General features: G+C 50.4%; 1 protein-coding gene across 1 annotated transcript in view; it reads right to left on the bottom strand.

The window, feature by feature from the left end:
* SPNS2 (spinster homolog 2 (Drosophila)) overlaps positions 1–9,736 on the bottom strand; it is a 173,311-nt gene extending 163,575 nt beyond the window's left edge. The window contains exon 1 of the mRNA XM_015427844.1: positions 9,124–9,736. Within this exon, the coding sequence (XP_015283330.1) occupies positions 9,124–9,736 (613 nt within the window). The remainder of the gene's footprint in view (positions 1–9,123) is intronic.
* Between the last annotated feature and the right edge of the window lie 7,869 nt (positions 9,737–17,605).

Below are 17,605 nucleotides of genomic sequence, written 5' to 3'. Positions count from 1 at the left end.
CGGCAGTGGAGCTGCAAGGCCGGCAGTGGAGCTGCAAGGCCGGCAGTGGAGCTGCAAGGCCGGCAGCGGCCAGGATCGTTGGGGGCGGGGTGTGTGGCCTTATGACACACTTCCGGTGATGTCAGGGGGTGTGGCATATGCTAATGAGTTATACTAATGAGTTCCCCTAGCTCTCTTTCTACGAAATGACCCCTGGTGGAGACCAATGCTCCCTCTAAGCTGTGGAGTCTTGTGAGCAAAAAATTCTACATTGTGAGCTACTGGCATTAAAGTTGTGAGCGAGCGATTTGGCTACTGCATAAATTAGTTTGCTCTGGAGCCCTCCTCCCTGAGCTAAGACAAAAATGTGTGAGCCGGAGGCTAAAAAACTGTGAGCTAGCTCACACTAACTCAGCTTAGAGGGAACGCCGGTGGAGACTGGCAAGGGACCGAATCAACAGAGAGAGACCATAGTTCTTAAAACCAGTTTATTACAATATACGCTTCTTAAGGACGGAAAGCACTTTAGCACTTAGAAATCTTTTAGGATAAAAACACCACATTGCCATATTCGGCACAGAATACCTCATCGCAAAGTTCAACGCGAACATTGTGTGCTAGTATGACATAACATAGGGAGCCCCCCCTGGTCTAGTCAACAAGAGCTCACAGAGAGCTGATGGGTGACCAGCCCAGAGCAAAGAAATCTTCAGTTTATACCCTCACATGGGGCTGCCAACCCTCCAGGTGGCACCTGGAGATCCCTTGCTATTACAACTGATCTCCAGACCCCCTGGAGAAAATGCCTGCTTTGGAGGGTGGACTCTATGGGCATTACACCCTGCTGAGGTCCCTCCCCATACCAAACCACACCCTCTCCAAGCTCTCGAGACCCTTCCCAACCCCAGAGATGAAAATCCCTTCAGCATTAGTGAGCAGCTACCAAAACTCTATAGCCTGGGGGGGGGCTACCTCTGTGCACCAGCTATCGCAGACCGTCCTCCCTCTTTCAGAGGGGTGGCACTGCCCCCCCCCGAAGCACTGGGCCTGCCCACCTCTCTCCCACTCTGCATGCAACCCATGCAACCCACCACCACAGAAGGAAGCAAAGGCATCTCCTTTCCTCCCCTGTTAGACAGAGGACAGGCTGCAGCGTTAGTTGCTCAAGCGAGAAGCGACAGCAGGAGTGGTAAAAACTGCCAGTGCGGGGGAAGGGGAAGCTACCCTAGTGCCCCTCCAAGTTAAGGCCTCCTGTTGTGTTGGTTTATGTTGCCTAAGGCTGGTGGACAAACAAGGATGTATTCATCCAACCTTTCACCGTTGACCTGCAGGGCAAAGGTTTACCACAGTGGTTCCCAATGTGGGTGCCCGTGGGCAGGGCTCTAGTCGGGGGGGAGCTCTCAGGTACGGAGCTCCGGAAGAGAACCTCTAGGGGGCGGGGCGGTCACGTGGTGAAGCCCCGCCCCCTTCTTTACCCCGCCCTCTGCTTCGATCCTCATTCCGTTTGGGAATGAGGATGAAGCAGGAGGGTAAGTAGCCGGGCCTTCTGACACACTTCCGGTGATGTCAGGGGGTGTGGCCTTCTGTCACTTCCGGTGATGTCAGGGGGCGTGGCATATGCAAATAAGTTATGCTAATGAGTTATGCTAATGAGCTCCGGCAGCTCTTTTTCTACAACAAGACCCCTGCCCGTGGGTGCCCCGTAACACCCACCAATGTTTTTCCTGGTGCCTGCCTCCTGCTTCCCCAAAGCAGGGAGCCACTCCTGGCTTTCCTCCACTTCACTGGAGTAGGAGGTGTTTTAGAATAAGCCCAGGAGGCAACACCTTTGTGTCTACAGGGAGCACTCATTTGGAAACAGCTGTCTCCACCGTGGGAGGATGCTTGGCTCGCAACTTTCTAACATTTTTACGGAACCTCCCAATGTTTTATGAACTGGGCCCGGCTTCAAGGACCGCATTTCGTAGTGCCCCCAACTACGTGTTCTCAACATTCCAAAAGCGCCCACACGGCCAACAAGTTTGGGGAATCCCTGACTTACAAGTCTCAACTAGGAAACCTGTTTGCTTATCAAGTGAATCCGCATTCACGACGGTTACAGTGTATTCTAGTCTCTGGTCTGAGAGATATCCAGCCGACCTCAACCAGAACTAGGGCCTTTTCCGCAGCGCCTGGAAGACAGAGATGTTCCACCCAGCTTATGGTTGAGGACAGCGGCAGTTTTTCCGTCAAGCCTAGCCCCTTCCGTTTTCCTCCCTCCACAGGGTTAGAGGATATAGGTTCCCATCTGAATTAGGAAAGAAATTGCTGTTGTTGAACTGTTAATCTGACTGTATAGGTTTTTGTTGAAACATTTCTATCAAGCTGTTGTTCACCGCCCTGAGCCCTGTGCACAGGGGAGGGCAGTCTATAAATCAAATAGATAAACAAACATTTTTTAAAAATTATTTATACCCCATTTCTTTTCCCTACCCAAACTGGCTTACATTGTTGTCCCTGCTTCCAACCCTGCAAGGTAGCTTAGGCTGAGAAAGAGTGCAACCGGCCCAGAGCATTTCCAGGGCAAAGCGGGGATTCGAACCAGGCCTCTTTGGCTCTTCTTGTCTGACATTCTGACCCTTACAGACAAAAGTCAACAGGCAAGAACACACGCTGCAAACCAGGAATCAGGAAACCAGCACACAAATACCTGGATTGCATTGCCGAGACGACTTCAGCTATGACTTATCTGCTAAAAATAAGGATGTGGCCAAGGCAGAAACTAATCTCGGTTCTGACACACACTGTATTTGAGGCCCTGGCGACGTCCCGAACGCTGACTCTGTTTCCTCCTCTCCAACTGGGGCCGGGCCTGCATGGCAAATCTCTGGGGTTATTAACGAGCGTAATGTGCTTTGAAGGCTTAAGAGAGCAGCATGTGCTAATTACCACCTGTCCTGAGATACAAACCGGATTTTTCACCTGGTGACCTGATTCACACAAACACACACACACACACACCCGACACCTGTCTGGAGCTGAATGCCAGGTTAATCCAAAAAAAAAAACCTGCTGAATCACCGATTCCAAATTAGAAGCAAGGGAGAGAAAAAAAACAGATTATAATAAAAATATTACCGGCTTGGGAGTTAACCTTTGATTAACCTTTTCATTACCTCAGTGCGGCTGCATTTCCCATCCACGGAGATAAAGCTACTCGGGACTTGTCGTTAAGTCACATTCCAATTCTATTGGCCAATGGTCACATTCCACATCAGCTTCAAGCTTCCGATCCTCGTGTCTGTGTGTCTTTTTTTTTTTTTTTTTTTAAAGGGGAACTCTACCACATACCTGCTCGCTTTAATAATGGGCAGCACATACAAAATGGCTACTGCGCGGATGTCCTCTCAAATCTCTCCCGCATAGCAGCCATTACGATATGGTAAGCCACTCGCATAAGACTGCAGAATTGCAGTCGGGGAGACCTGTGTTCCAATCCCCAACTCTGCTACAGAAGCTTGCTGGGTGACCTTGGGACAGTCAACTGTCTTTTTCAGCCTGATCTACCTCACAGGGCTATGTTGTTGCTGTAGTTGCCATCGAGTCATGGCTGCCTCACAGCGGTTTTCAAGGCAAGAGGTGTTCAGAGGTGGTTTGCCATTGCCTGCCCCTGCGTCACGACCCTGGTCTTCCTCAGTGGTCGCCCATCCACATACTAGCCAGAGCCAACCCTGCTTAGCTTCTGAGATCTGATGAGACTAGCTTGGACTATCCAGGTCAAGGCTATCCAGGAGAATAAGACAGAGAAGGAGAGAATGATATTGTGAGCTGCTTTAGGACCCCGTTTGGGAGAAAAGTTGGATTATAATTAGAATAATACATATAGATACTCTGCCACACGGAGTGACAGCCGCTGCAACTGTCCACGTTATTATTTGCATTTATAGTCCACCTTTCCCACTGGGACGCAAGGTTAATTACAAGTATCATTTAAAAAAAAAAATACAGTCAATCAGTAAGAAGATTACAGAATATGATAATAACATTTGGCAATCAGTTGTTTCTTGTTCCCCTAGCTTTTGGAGATCATTATAATTCTCCACCAGAAATACATCACAGGCCCCGGTCACACGGGCCGGATATCGCGGGGGGGAGGGGGGAGGCGTGGCTAAATGCCCCGGAGGAAACTAACGCGTGGCTGCCCGAGCACACGTCCCGGTCGAGGTCCCGTGGTTCGGGGGGAATGCCGATCAGACGGGTATCCTGCAGTGTGGTACAGAAGCCGCGCGATCACACTGGCAATCGCTCTTTGTGCACACGCGCTGTTAGGCACTGTTGCGCAACTTGCGGAGACGAACAGTGGCGGGCGCCGGATGCCACATAAGTCCACTGGGAATGTGATCAGACACCCACCCTTGGCCCGCGGTTTCAGGAAACTAGAACCTCATAGGTAGTAGTTTTTAACTCCGCACCTTCGGGCGGGGAGCCACGGGTTCCCCACAGGAGCACTACGCTTCCCAGATGTTGGAGTGAGATCGCACCCGGAAAATCCGCGGGACTCCCGTGCCTCTCCTGCGGCAACTTTGCCGTATGACCGGGGCCACAGATTATCAAAAGGGCAGGATGGTGTAATGGGTTAAACTCCAATTTTGGAGGCGGAAGGGTAAACGGTGTGCACAGACAAGACCGAAATTGCAAGCCCACTTTGCAGTGTCGCTGCGAAGGTCAACGAGATCAGTGAGAGGCAGTGCCAGAGACGAGACAGTAGCCAGAACAAGTTAAACTGAAATCTTTGGTTAGAATAAACATTTCAAGAAGGCAGACTTGCTGTGATTTAAATGCTGGGGCAATTCAAGTGACGGGCCCTAAGGATAGCTGCACGGAAAACAAGTTCATCACTTTGAAAGTGACACAGGTGCTTTATATCCACGCCTCAGTGACTGACAAAACGATACATTTTTTGGAATCTGATAGTAAAAGACAGTTGAAGAGAATTTTCTTGCCCCACATTTCTGGGAGAGGTATGCAAGAACAGAACACGTGGGCAGAGGTCACTTCGGGGGGGATTGCGGGGGATCGCAGTTCCCCCGGGTGAGGTACGGGGGGGCACATGACGAAGCCCCGCCCCCCGCTTCCGGCCCTCATTCAGCCTGCAGGTTGCTCCCTCCCTGCCTCTCCCCACCCCTGCCTGCCTGGGGCCAGGGAGGGCCTTCGCGGGGCTTCCTTGCACTCCCGCCGGCCTTGCAGGTCCGCCGGGCCGGGACCGTTGGGGGTGGGGTTATGACACACTTCCGGTGATGTCAGGGGGTGTGGCATATGCTAATGAGTTATGCTAATGAGTTCCCCTAGCTCTTTTTCTACGAAACGACCCCTGCACGTGGGACACCTACCCACATGAACACATGAAGCTGCCTTCTACTGGATCAGACCCTTAGCCCATCAAAGTCAGTATCGTCTACTCAGACTGGCAGCGGCTCTCCCGGGTGTCAGGCTAAGGTCTTTCACATCACCTAGGACCTGGGGACTGAACCTGAGGCCTTCTGCAGGCCAAGCCGATGCTCCACCACTGAGCCATGGCCCCTCCACACAAAAGTCCAATTGTTATGTAACCAGACAGTAACCTAAGTCCTGGCCAACAGCTTTGGCCAGCGGGAACCCATTTCAGCTTTTAAGGCCTCCAGCATCAGAGGCCTAGCTTGCAAAGAACAATACAAACAACACACTATGAGCCATGATGCCACTGATTCCACACAGATCAGCCGGACGCCCTCCCAGTGTCTGTTTAGACAGACATTTCCTGGCCTTCCTGAAAAATGGTCACTCTGTGCATTCCTCGCTATCAGAAGTCCCCCCCCAAGCACCCTCCATTTCCCGTAAGCCGCCAGCTCTCTTTTCTAATGGACATGAACAACCAGGAAGAGACAAAACAAAATGAGAATCCCATGTGCGTTCCTCCTTGGAAACTCAAAGGGAAGTCTCTGCATGGGAAGCAAAAATCTCCAAAATGCAAAGGATGCAGAATGGGTTCCCCCCTCCACCTGCCCAAAATCTTCTCTCTGGGTTTTTTTCCAGTTCCTGCCGAGAAAACGCAAATCTTTTTTAAAAAGATCTATTAAAAATGCAACACTTACAAAAACCATTCACTACAAGGCTTCTGCTATGTCCCTCAAAACACCCAAGTGGTACATTCACATGATAGCCAATGACTGCATCCAGAGATGGCTTTTTAAACAGGCATTAAGACAGGATGTGTATGAGCCATGGTGGCCAACCAGGTACCCTAGAAGGCCTAGACTCTGGGCGGCAAGGCCCTGCTGCTGCCCCTAGCAACCAATATTCAGAGGAATACCACCTTTGAACAGGAAGCCAAGTTAGCCATCATGGTTGATAACCACTAGTGGACTTATTCATCCAGGAATCCTCTTTTAGAGCAATCTAGTCAAGTGGGACCTGGACCTGGTTGGCCCAGGCTAGCCCAATCTTGTCATATCTAAGCAGAGTTGGCCCAGGGTAGTTCTTGGCTACCAAAGAAACCCAAGGTTGCCACGCAGAGGCAGGCAATGGCAAACCACCTCTGCATGTCTCTTGCATCGAAAATGCCATGAAGGGTCATTATAAGTCAGCCGCAACTTGACAGCACTTCCCACGACCAAACTAGTGGCCGTTTCTATAGCACGCTGCAACACGATCCATATGTTAATGTCGCACGGTGTTATTGCTCTTCTATCTTGAACATCAGGGGCACACGGAGCAGGGCCTCTGAGAGTGATCTGTTTTGGGGAGGTTCTTCTGAGCCGCCCTGCCCGGGAGGGTACAGACCTTATAAATAATAACAACATTACATATGTGCATGCCTAAATGCTTGTTGTAAGCAATGGCCCCCTCTGTTCCTGACGGTGAGCAGCTGGATAAGAAACTGGCCCAGTTCCATTTGGCAAGCACCTAAAATTCGAGGATGGGTGAATTTTTATCAGCACTCCCAATGAGCTAAGTTAATTCATCCCTCAGCACACTCGGTGGTCTTAGATAAGCACTAAACATTACAGAAGATGCTATATAGTGTGACTGTCTGGCCTAGGGGGAAACCCAAGTCCAGATTTAATTGGGAACAGTCTTGGGAAGTCAGTTTCTCTCTGGCTGAGCTACCTCGCAGGGTTGTTGGACAGGATTCAATGTTACTCCAAGCTTCTCGGAAGCCGGGCAGGATGTACAAGCCGTTAAACACATGGGATATGACTGCCTACAGCTATCGCCACGCACGACCCAGCTCAGGAGGAAATGCACACTTTTGTCTTGTTTCACTATGCAACGAGCCGGCCAGGTAGGCCAAAGGCACTTTCTCTGGTCAGCTGTCCACTAAATGATGCACTGCTCCAGGCAGATGCAGAAGCATTGAACCATAACACTGCAAGGCGGGATACACAATTGTCTCTTGGAAGCACACAGTTTTTAAACATCGCGAGGCTCTTTTCGGGGAGCGGGAGAGACAGACACATGAACACCTTCATGCTTCCTGTTCTCTGGTATGTTTCCCCCCCTCTCTAGGTAAAAACCAGCAACCCAGCCAGAAAGGAGCTCTGCTTACAAGTTACCCACTAGTACCCAAACAAAGCTTTCCAGAGACAGAAGCCACAAACCTCCATGCTGTTCTGGGTTCAGAAAACTGGCCAGAGGGCCGGGGGTGGGTGGGAGAGAAAGTCATCTTCCTATGTAGGTGACACAAACCATATTTCCCAGTAAATGGGGAAACAGAAGTCATGTTGAACCCTGGATTTTCAAAGGGCCTCTTATCTTCTGAAGCAGCCGCACCTGTGATCTTTGGAAGCTCCAGACAGCTGCCAGCCACTCTGTCCCTTTCCTCTTTCCCACTGCACCCTTTCCAAAAAGCCGGGATCTGCAAACGCACCAGCATACTTCCAGAGCGGCGGGAACTCCTTTGCTAAGCCAACCCCCCCCCCCCCAAGTCTGATTGCTAAACTGAAGGCGAAAAGGTGTCGTGTGAAACGAGCGCAGACCGAGCCAGCAGGGAAAACAATGCCTCCAGCAGCAGGCTAATTATACAGAACCAATTTTTTTTTACCTAAAGCACTGCGATTCGGCCATCGGGGGGGGGGGGGGCTGTTGCGTGTGCAGAAAAAGAGACAGGGTGCTTCCCAGCGTCTCTTCAACCTGCCTGCGGTTTTTAAATGGAGAAGCGGAGAGACTATTGTGGCTCTGGAACCAACCTCTAGCCAACCTGCCTGGACTCAGAGACATGTCAAGATCGAATGAAGCTGCCAGCAAAAAGAAAAGAAGGGGGGTGGGGGTCCCTTCCAAGTCCATCATCAAAGGCTCTGTATTTTCGAAGCATGCCCCCCTCCTCCTGCAGAGACACTGCCAGTCCTTCCCTGCCATCCTCTATTCCGGGCATCCCCCAAAGCACATCCGAAAACCCAGAAGGATGCCAGGCGCCGAAGAGACCTCATTGGCTCTTTCCCCGGCCAGGCGGCTTTTGTATGCGGGTCCCCCGCTCTCGCCAAGGGAGCTGCTATGTCTCCGAGCAGGAGCAGCATGCGGCAGAGCCCGAGCAGATGGAGGCAGGCAGACTGAGCGCCCGGGAGGGATGGAGAGGGGAAAGGGGCGGAAGCGCCCGGAGGAAAGATGCAGAGGGAAGGGGACTGGAATGGGGCGAAAGAAATGGGGAGACGGGGTGTGTGGGGGGGATCGCCCTGAGCCTATGGGGAGGGCGGGGTATAAATAGGAAAATAAATTAAAAAATAAATAAAAATCCACAAGAGGGGGAATAGGAGGGATGGAGCAGAAAGGGGGGAATGGAATGGAGGGAGAGAAATGAATGGGGGGGGGACAGGCCTCAGGGGGGGAAAGAGAAAGAAGGAGGGAGAAGAAAGAGACAGCGGGATAAAAGAAAAGGAGAATAAAGGGGAAAGTGGGAGATGGGAAAGCAGAGAAAGAAGGGGGGGGGATAAAGAACCGCGGGCGGCCACGCTCCCAATCATATTCCCGGTTAAAATGTCCAAGCACTGGTGAGAATAAAAAGAGAGGCGGAAAGGAAGTCGGAAGACCACAATGGAAAAAGGGAGGGGGGGAGGAGGAGGAGGAGGGGGGGGAAGCCCCTCTCCGATCCGCCGGGGTCCCGGCCGGCCCGAGCAGCAGGGTCCCACTCACCTGCCACCGTGTACCTGTCCAGGTAGTTGAGCACGTTGCCGACGCTGAGGATGCCGGCCGCGGCCACGCGGGCTCTGCCCAAGCTGGGTGCCGCCGCGGCTGCCTTGGAGCGCTCCGCGCCGCCCGCGCTCTTGGCCCCGCCGAGGGCGCCGGAGAGGGTCTGCACCTCGCCGCTCCGCCCGCAGCAGCCGCCCCGATCCCCGCCGCCGCCTCCTCCGCCGTCGTCCTCGTCCTCGTCGTCCGCCGAGACGCGGAGGCGCCCGCCGCAGCCGGGAGGGCCGCCGCCCGACGAGCCGTCGCTCTCCAGGCACATCATGAGCCGCGGCGGTGGCGGTGGCAGGGACGCACCTGCTGCCCGGCCGGCGATCAGCGCCGCATCTTGGGCTGCCCGGCCTCGGCCGCCTGGTTGGCTGCCCCGCCGGAGCTGCTCCGCCAGGCAGAGCCGAGAGGGGGCGGCCCAGGCTCCGCCCCCGCCGGGCTGGGCCGCCGCGGGGGGAGCCGGCCACGGAGCGCGCCAGGACAAGGCCACGCGGCGGGCCTGGGAGCAGGAGAGGAACCGCCCGGGGGGCGCGGCCCAGTAGCCTCGGCTCGGGGAGTCAGCGGCGGTGAGCATCGCGGCGCTTGCTTCCGAGGAAACGTGGCCCGGCGCTCATACTGCAGTGCTGCGCGCCTCGGCGTACGCCTGCCCGCCTGCCTGCCTGCCTGCCTTTAGGCGCCAATCCCACGGACTTTGACTTCCCGGCGAACTTGTGGGCGCGCTGCCGGGGAGAGCAAAGCCTCCGTCGGGTTTGCTGCCAAGGAAACGTTTCGGGGGCTGCCGGGGACAACCGCATGCGTGCTTCCTAGGTGGAAAGAAGAAGCCCGAATGTTCCACTCGGGGCGGGCGTCCGTGTCCGCGTGGCCTAGGCTGCCGTGGAGGCAGCAGCAGGGGTGCCCGCCTTCGGTACGCATGCGGGAGCAGGCCCTATGGAGACGGAGAGCAATGTTCCCTCTAAGCTGTGGAGTCTTGTGAGCAAAAATTCTTCGGTGTGAGCTCCTGGCATTCAAGTTGTGAGCGAGCGATTTGGCTGCTGCAGAAATGAGTCTGCTCTGGAGCCCTCCTTCCTGAGCTAAGGCGAAAATGTGTGTGCCAGAGGCTAAAAAACTGTGAGCCAGCTCACACTAACTCAGCTTAGAGGGGACACTGACGGAGAGCAGGTTACCTCTGCGTAGATTAGGGGTGCCAGCCTCCAGGTGGGACCTGGTGACCCCCCCGGAATTGCAGCTCATCTCCCGAGTGCAGCAAGATCAGTTCCTCTGGAGAAAATGGACGCTATGGGGGGGGGGGGGATGGACTCTTATGGCATTGTACCCCACTGAGATCCCTCTTCCCCCAAGTCTCCACCCTCAAATCTCCATGAGTTTCCCAATCTGGAGCTGGCAACCCTACCCCCCCCCCACACACACACACTGGTTGCCAGGTGGGACCTGGGAACCCTAGTGCCTCAGGCATGAACACAAGAACATAAGAGACGCCAATGTTGGATCAGGCCAAAGGCCCATCCAGTCCAACACTCTGTGTCACACAGTGGCCAGAAATACCAGTGCCATCAGGAGGTCCAGCAGTGGGGCCAGGACATTAGAAGCCCTCCCACTGCATGCTTTAGAGCTACAGCTGGCTGGCTGCCTCCTTGGGAGTAAATCATATTGCCTTGGCCACGCTTTAGAGCCATAACCCTCTGTAGGCCCACTTAGGAGTAAATCCCATTGTGCTTATGCTTCTGAGTAAATTCAACTAGGATTGGACGGGTCTTTGGAGGACTTTGTGGGGAGTCCCAGTTGGAGAAAAAAACAGGAATTTATGAGGAAACAGAGGCCTGAGCCATAGCAACTCTTGATTGTCTTGTGCATTTACTCAGAAGTAAGTGCTCCTCGGTGTTTCATCAAAGAGCTATATTTCTGAGTGAACATGTGAACAGTCTATTTGCATATTCTCCTCCGAAGTGTCATTGCTGAAAGGGCCATGTTGTGATGGCGCTTAGATTCGCCAGTCTGTTCACCTCAGCGAGGTTGGCTGATCCCTGCCCATGTTCAATTTTTGTCATTAGCTACCCAAGCAGCAGAGAGCTGGAGGCTCCCTTATTTATTATTTATTGATTGATTGATTTTTCTACCCCACCCTCCCAGCCAGAATTTCTACCCCGCCCTCCCATTGTGTGGCTGCCTGACCAACAGAAATTAAACTATGTCCCTGGTCACACGAGAGGTTTTGGGCCGGGGGAGGGTTGGATCGGGGCCGCAGCAAATGGGCGTGATCCCACCGCAACATCTGGGAAGCGCTGCGCGCCCGTTCCCGATCCGGCCCTTCCGCCAAAAACCCCACAGCAAAAATGAACCACCTACCGAGGTGGTTCATCTGGGAAGTCCGCATCAAGGCCGGCCGTGGGATCGCCGGCACGTCTGTCCGCCGGCGCATCCCCGGCTCCTGGCCGAACTGCGCATGCTCACACATGCGCAGTTCGGCAGCCTCTCCCTCCCGACCGTGTCTTCCTCCCCGGCATCTGATCGTGCCGGGGAGCAACGGTGCCACGGCTCAGGGGATCCATGGGATCCCGCCACGGCGTTTCTATTTTGGTGCGGCTCTAATTAGCCGCACTTTGGCCGGTGTTTTCCCTGCCGTGTGGCAGGGACCTAGGATAACTAAATCTTCTGTGAAGGTCATGAGAACAGATCATTACACTAGGGAGGTAGTGTAGTGATTATAGTGTCAGAATAGGACGGGGTCCCCAGCTGTTGAGCCTGTGGACACCTTTGGAATTTTGAGATTGGGGACCAGGGGCCACCAGAATATGGCTGCTTCAGGGGCTGAGGCCTATCACAAAATGGCTGCCCTGAGGAACTCGGGTCAAGCACAAGACATTCAGAAGTTGAAAGCTACGTGTCATTCAAAGATGGAGGCAGTTGTTCCTCAATGGGGGCAGAGTGAGATCCAAAGGTGATGCCGTCTGGGTTCTTTTGAAGCACCACCGCCTGCCCCAGTTACATGTAAGGAAAAAAAGGTGCCAGTACTTACATATAAAGTGGCTGATTTCCACCAATTCCCCCCTTCTTTGGCAGATCCCTACCACCATGTTCCTCAGGGTCCACTCTTTCTCTGGCTGAGTGAGACAGGCCGGCACATAAGGGTCAGGACTTGGGAGAGCTCCCCCAAAAGGTGCTGGTAGTCAGTTCTGGCAAGAACTGTCACAGAAGAAGGCCTGTGTGTAAGAAAGCCAGAACTGGCTCTTTTCTTTGGGGAAGAAGTAAACGGGTGACAGGGAACTCATCAGCGTGCGCTATGGTACCCAGAGATGCCACGTTGAGGATCACTTGGGAAGCCTAGGATTAAGTCTCTCTTCAGCCGGTCTGTTCCGAAATGCCAGTCACCATTCATGTGTTCAGTGCACTGTAAACATTAGGATACTGGACTGACCAATGTGAAACTCACTGGGTGACCTTGGGCCAGTCCTATTCCTTCAGCATAACCTGCCCTGCAGGATTGTTGGGAGGCTAAAATGGAGGCCTGAAAACCATCTGCTGTAGCCTGCGTTATTTAAAGGATGGGATAAAAATACAATAAGAAACAAATACGTTCCTTCCCACAAAAGGTTGAGAGAAAACCATGTTTACACACACACACACACACAAAAGAATAGGATAAAAAGCAGGATAAAAATAATAATGGTCAGGGGTCATTTCCTGCAGGAGCGCAGAGGAGCGGAGCTCCGGCAGTAAAGAGCCCAGGGGGTGGGCATATGCAACGCCCCCTGCTCCCAGCAGCTCTCAGTCAGAGCAAGAAGCAGCCAGGTAAGTTGCAGAGCCCCCCCCCGCCCCCCCGCCCAAAACAGTCCCCTGGCACCTTTAAGACCAAGTTTTATTCAGGTACAAACTCTCCCTCCTCTGTGAGGACAGATCTGCACGTTTCCCCCCCTCCCCAATAGCTAGCAATCCAAAACAGTCCAGTGGAGCCTGAGTGGTGGGTGTTGCCTTCTGACACACTTCCGGTGATGTCAGGGGGCATGGCATATGCAAATGAGTTATGCAAATGAGTTATGCTAATGAGCGCCTGCACCTCTTTTTCTACGAAATGACCCCTGATAATGGTTATTGTATTTTTATAGAATGGAGTTATATGACACTGATTCTTATCCTTCCTAATATATATTTAAACCCCAGCCATTTCCCCCCCCTCATAGGTTCTGGCAATATATTATTTTGAAGTGTAGTTGAGTCATATTCATTCTGATGGCTAGAACAACGCAAAATCTACAATAAAAAAACAAAACTGAAAATAGAAACAGATAAAAATCTCGCAACAACTGTCGTAGAACATTAGTTATCTTGTTTACAATTCCACAGTGGTAGCTGTGTTCCTCTGTTGGTTTAACAGCTAACGGGAGTCATTCTGTATTTTGTAATGGCCAATGGCTTTATACAATAAACCTCTACCTACCTAACAGGAGTCTTGTGAAACATCAGAAGTGGATGAATGTGTTATGGAATAAGTTCGTCTGGTCCAGCATCTCTTCCTCCGATGTACAAATGGTCACCTGCGGGAGGAGAGTGTGTGTTTGAGGTGGTTTCCAAAGTAAAGCTGCACATCCCAAAAAGAATAAAAATCAGCATCTGTTCTTTAAAAAGAATCTTAAAAGCACTGAGCACCAGTGTGGTGTGGTGATTAGGGTGCTGGACAGGGCTGGCGTTAGCATACCTTGAGGTGGAACAGCTGCTAGGGCTCAGGGTTTCTGGCAGGGTCCACTGCCCCAGAGCCCCCGACCACCACCGCATGTTGCCAGGGAAGGAATGGTGGCAGGCACAGAGCTGGTGTTCCTATCCTGCACGCACGACCAGCACCATTGGGAAAGGACATACGGCCAGTAGGAAGGCTCACAAATGGGCAGGGGAGGGAAGAAAACAACGACAGGTGGGGGATGTGGGCGGGCTGGAAGGAAGGCATGACTGGGGGTTTTGGGGTTGGTCAGAGGAGGAGAAGGTGCCTAAACTTGGAACTGGCCCTGGTGCTGGGCTAGGATCTGAAAGACTTGGGTTCAAATCCCTACGTTGCCATAGAAGCTCACTGGGAGGCCTCGAACCCCTCATTCCCTCAGCCAAACCTACCTCACAGGATTGGGGTGAGGGCAGAATAGAAGAGGGGAGAAAGCTGTAAACAGCCCTTAGCTCCTTGGAGGAAAAAGGGTGAGATAAGAATGTACTAAATTTAATAGCATAAAACCGCATAACGGGACAGGCAAACACTGCTTTTAAATCTCGAATTATAAACTATAAAAAATCGATTGAGACAACAGATCTAAATGGATGTAAACTCTCCACGCCTCCAATACACACAGAGACACATGAAAAATCAATAAAATGCTTGGGCAGACAGAATGAGCTTTAGCCTGGTGCCCCAAAGTTAGCAAATTATATGTATTCTTTCAGCCTTGACTTAGTTTCCCTCAGGAGGTCTATTACACAGCTCTTCTTCTTCTTAAATCCATTGGTTTAAATTTTAAAAATGTTCACTTATGATGCTATGTAATGCATTTTATAATCTATTTTTTCTTTTTAATATAATTTTTTTTTTGTAAAATCTATTTCTGTATTTTAACTGGAGTTTTTAACTTGTATATTTGAATACCTGAATAATGTTTGTTTTTGTTAACTGGATCTAAGTCGTGGACCATAATATAATTCTGAGTGCAAAGAGAAGAAAAATACCCTTTTTATTTTTTACACAGCAAGGCCAGAAGGTCAAGCTATGGAAAAGATAGCCAGAGGTGTGTTACATTCCACTGTAGAACACAAACAATTTCAAAATGCCACCAAATGAATAGGATTCAATTAGTGTGGGTACTGCCCTTTCCCCCACAGGGGTGATGAACAGCAAGATCAATTGAGTATGCAAAACCTCTAGAAGGGATGATTACTTTCATAGTGGGTGAGAAATTCCCAGGTTCAAGGAAGCTTAAATTTGCTAAGGAATGAACTACAATCCTACAGCTTCCCCTTGGACTCTCTTGGGTTTTTATACATTATCTATCTATCTATCTATCCATCCATCCATCTATCCATCTATCTGACTCCTGCAGCAATCAGTTCCCAACAGCTTTCATTCAAAGAAGTAACAGGAACTCCCCTATTACCTCCCATAGGGAATGACCCCCTTTGGAATTTTCCAAAGACCCACAGGGAGGTGGCAACCTCCAAGGACTCCACCAAGAAGGTTAAAAATTTTGTGGCCGTTGTTTTAATTTTTCACTAAGAGTAATTAAAAGGCATAAAATAATATAGTTAAGATACATGAGAAACAGCTTGGGATAAATTTAAAAAATCTCTTTATTAATTATGTATTATTTGGGCACGAGTTCAAGGAGAAGGAATAAAATAGTTTCTTAAGCTACCACTGGTAATGACGAAGGAAATTCTTTTTGTTCTTAACACTTATAATGTAAGCAGACATTGCCAGTGATATGGTGTATTAGAGAATGTATTAATTTGTATAGCACTTTAAAATGTATGATTTGTGTTGCAATCATGTTATTTGGAAAATAATAAAATATTAAAAAAAAGAAGTAAAGTTTATTGAGAATATGCAGATATCTTAACCATTTCGTGGTAGAACTAACATAAAGTATGTGAAACAGTTATACATTGTTCAAGGAGACCCCGTGATGGCCCAAGGCCAATCAGAGGCCAGGTAGAAGCCCGCCAAAGTAACGGGTTACTTTCCCTAAGAGATGTACTATAGCTGGCACTGAAGGTCAGACAGAGATAATGGAAACTGAGAAGACACAGCAGAAAAGAAACCTATTCCAGAGTCACCGCCACTCCCATGGCAGCCAGGGCTCAAGAGAGGCCTAGCTGACACTATCTATCATCTAGTACTGCTCACATAGCAATAGTCCTGAGTAGAAAATAAAATTATAAAATGAGATAATGCCTTACTTAGTGTTATTCTTCTGTTGTTTAATTATTGCCCCCATAAGTTTTGCCATGGAGGGAGTAACAAAATCATTTCTATCCAACAGTAACCACGTCACCTGTGCCTTCATACTGTCAGATGCCTCAGTGGGCATTTCCTTATTTCTAAGTAAAGGAGTAATTATCTAGCCCTCAGATCATTAAATATAGGACATTCCATAACTGTATGTTCAATTGTTTCCATTTTATCAGGTGAGCATCTACATGTTCTATTTGAATATAGCACTTTTTTATATTTACCCTCCGAAACCGCCGATGGAAGGGCATTCATTCTTGCCAGAGTAAAAGGTCTTCTGAGCTTTGATGTTGTCAAACACTGAGGTAATTTCCTCACTTCTCTGTGGAAGCAGTAATTCTGCCCTTAGCTTATACCACTGAAAGTGGCACTTGAGACCAGTGTTCCCTCTAAGCTGAGTTAGTGTGAGCTAGCTCACAGTTTTGTAGCCTCTGGCTCACACATTTTTGTCTTAGCTCAGGAAGGAGGGCTCCAGAGCAGACTCATTTATGCAGTAGCCAAATCACTCGCTCACCGCTTTAATGCCAGTAGCTCACAGAGTAGAATTTTTGCTCACAAGACTCCACAGCTTAGAGGGAACATTGCTTGAGACACTCTTAAAATTAAAAAGTAACAAAAGATTTTATTTAACATCAAGGGTAAAGGTCAGGAGAAATCAGGGGTTGAAACTACTGACGTAACAACGGTATATGCACAGACTTTTGTTCTTATGTATCAGCCTCAAGAGAGCTCCGTAAGCTATTTCGCAGTTTCTTGAAACTTTATATTGAGAAGTGTTTGATCCAGTATTTTTCCTTAACACTCCAGCACACTTTTTATAGTATCTCTCAGATTCCTTTGGTTTCCCAGAAGGTTGGTGCACTCTTTTCCGTATCCAAACCCCTTCTCTTGAAACACGGGGTTTTTTTACTTGCTCTTTAGGTCTCTGGAGCTGCGGTGGCTCAAGTGGTTAAAACGCTGAGCTGCAGGCTGTGGAAGGTCAGTAGTTCAGCAGTTCGAGACCCGGGTGCCGCATGATGGAGTGAGCTCCCGTCTCTAGTTCCAGCTCCTGCCAACCTAGCAGTTCGAAAGCAAGAAATTGCAAGTAGATAAATAGGTACCACTTCGGTGGGAAGGGAACAGCGTTCCGTGAGCCTTGGTGTTTAGTCATGCCGGCCACATGACCATGGAACCGTCTTCGGACAGCGCTGGCTCTTCGGCTCTGAAACGGAGATGAGCTTTCGAGCAAGGGAACCTTTACCTTTACCTTTAGGTCTCTATGGGCAGTTTTTATTCACACCATACCAGGGATCTCTATACTCTTCAAAGGTATTTTCCTTGTTCAACTGGGTAGGGAATCTTCTCTCCCTAGATCTTTCCTTTTTCTTGGCATGAATGGGAGTCTCCATATGCTTCCCAATCCTCCTAGCTACTGTGAAGACCACAGTTGACGCAAGGAGCACACAGGAAGAGAGGGTCCTTTAGATA

This window comes from Gekko japonicus, unplaced genomic scaffold (assembly GCF_001447785.1).
Source record: "Gekko japonicus isolate JY-2015 unplaced genomic scaffold, Gekko_japonicus_V1.1 scaffold677, whole genome shotgun sequence".
Taxonomy (NCBI): domain Eukaryota; kingdom Metazoa; phylum Chordata; class Lepidosauria; order Squamata; family Gekkonidae; genus Gekko; species Gekko japonicus.
Note: the sequence above shows the minus strand (reverse complement) of the source record. Positions and strands in the feature narration are given on the sequence as shown.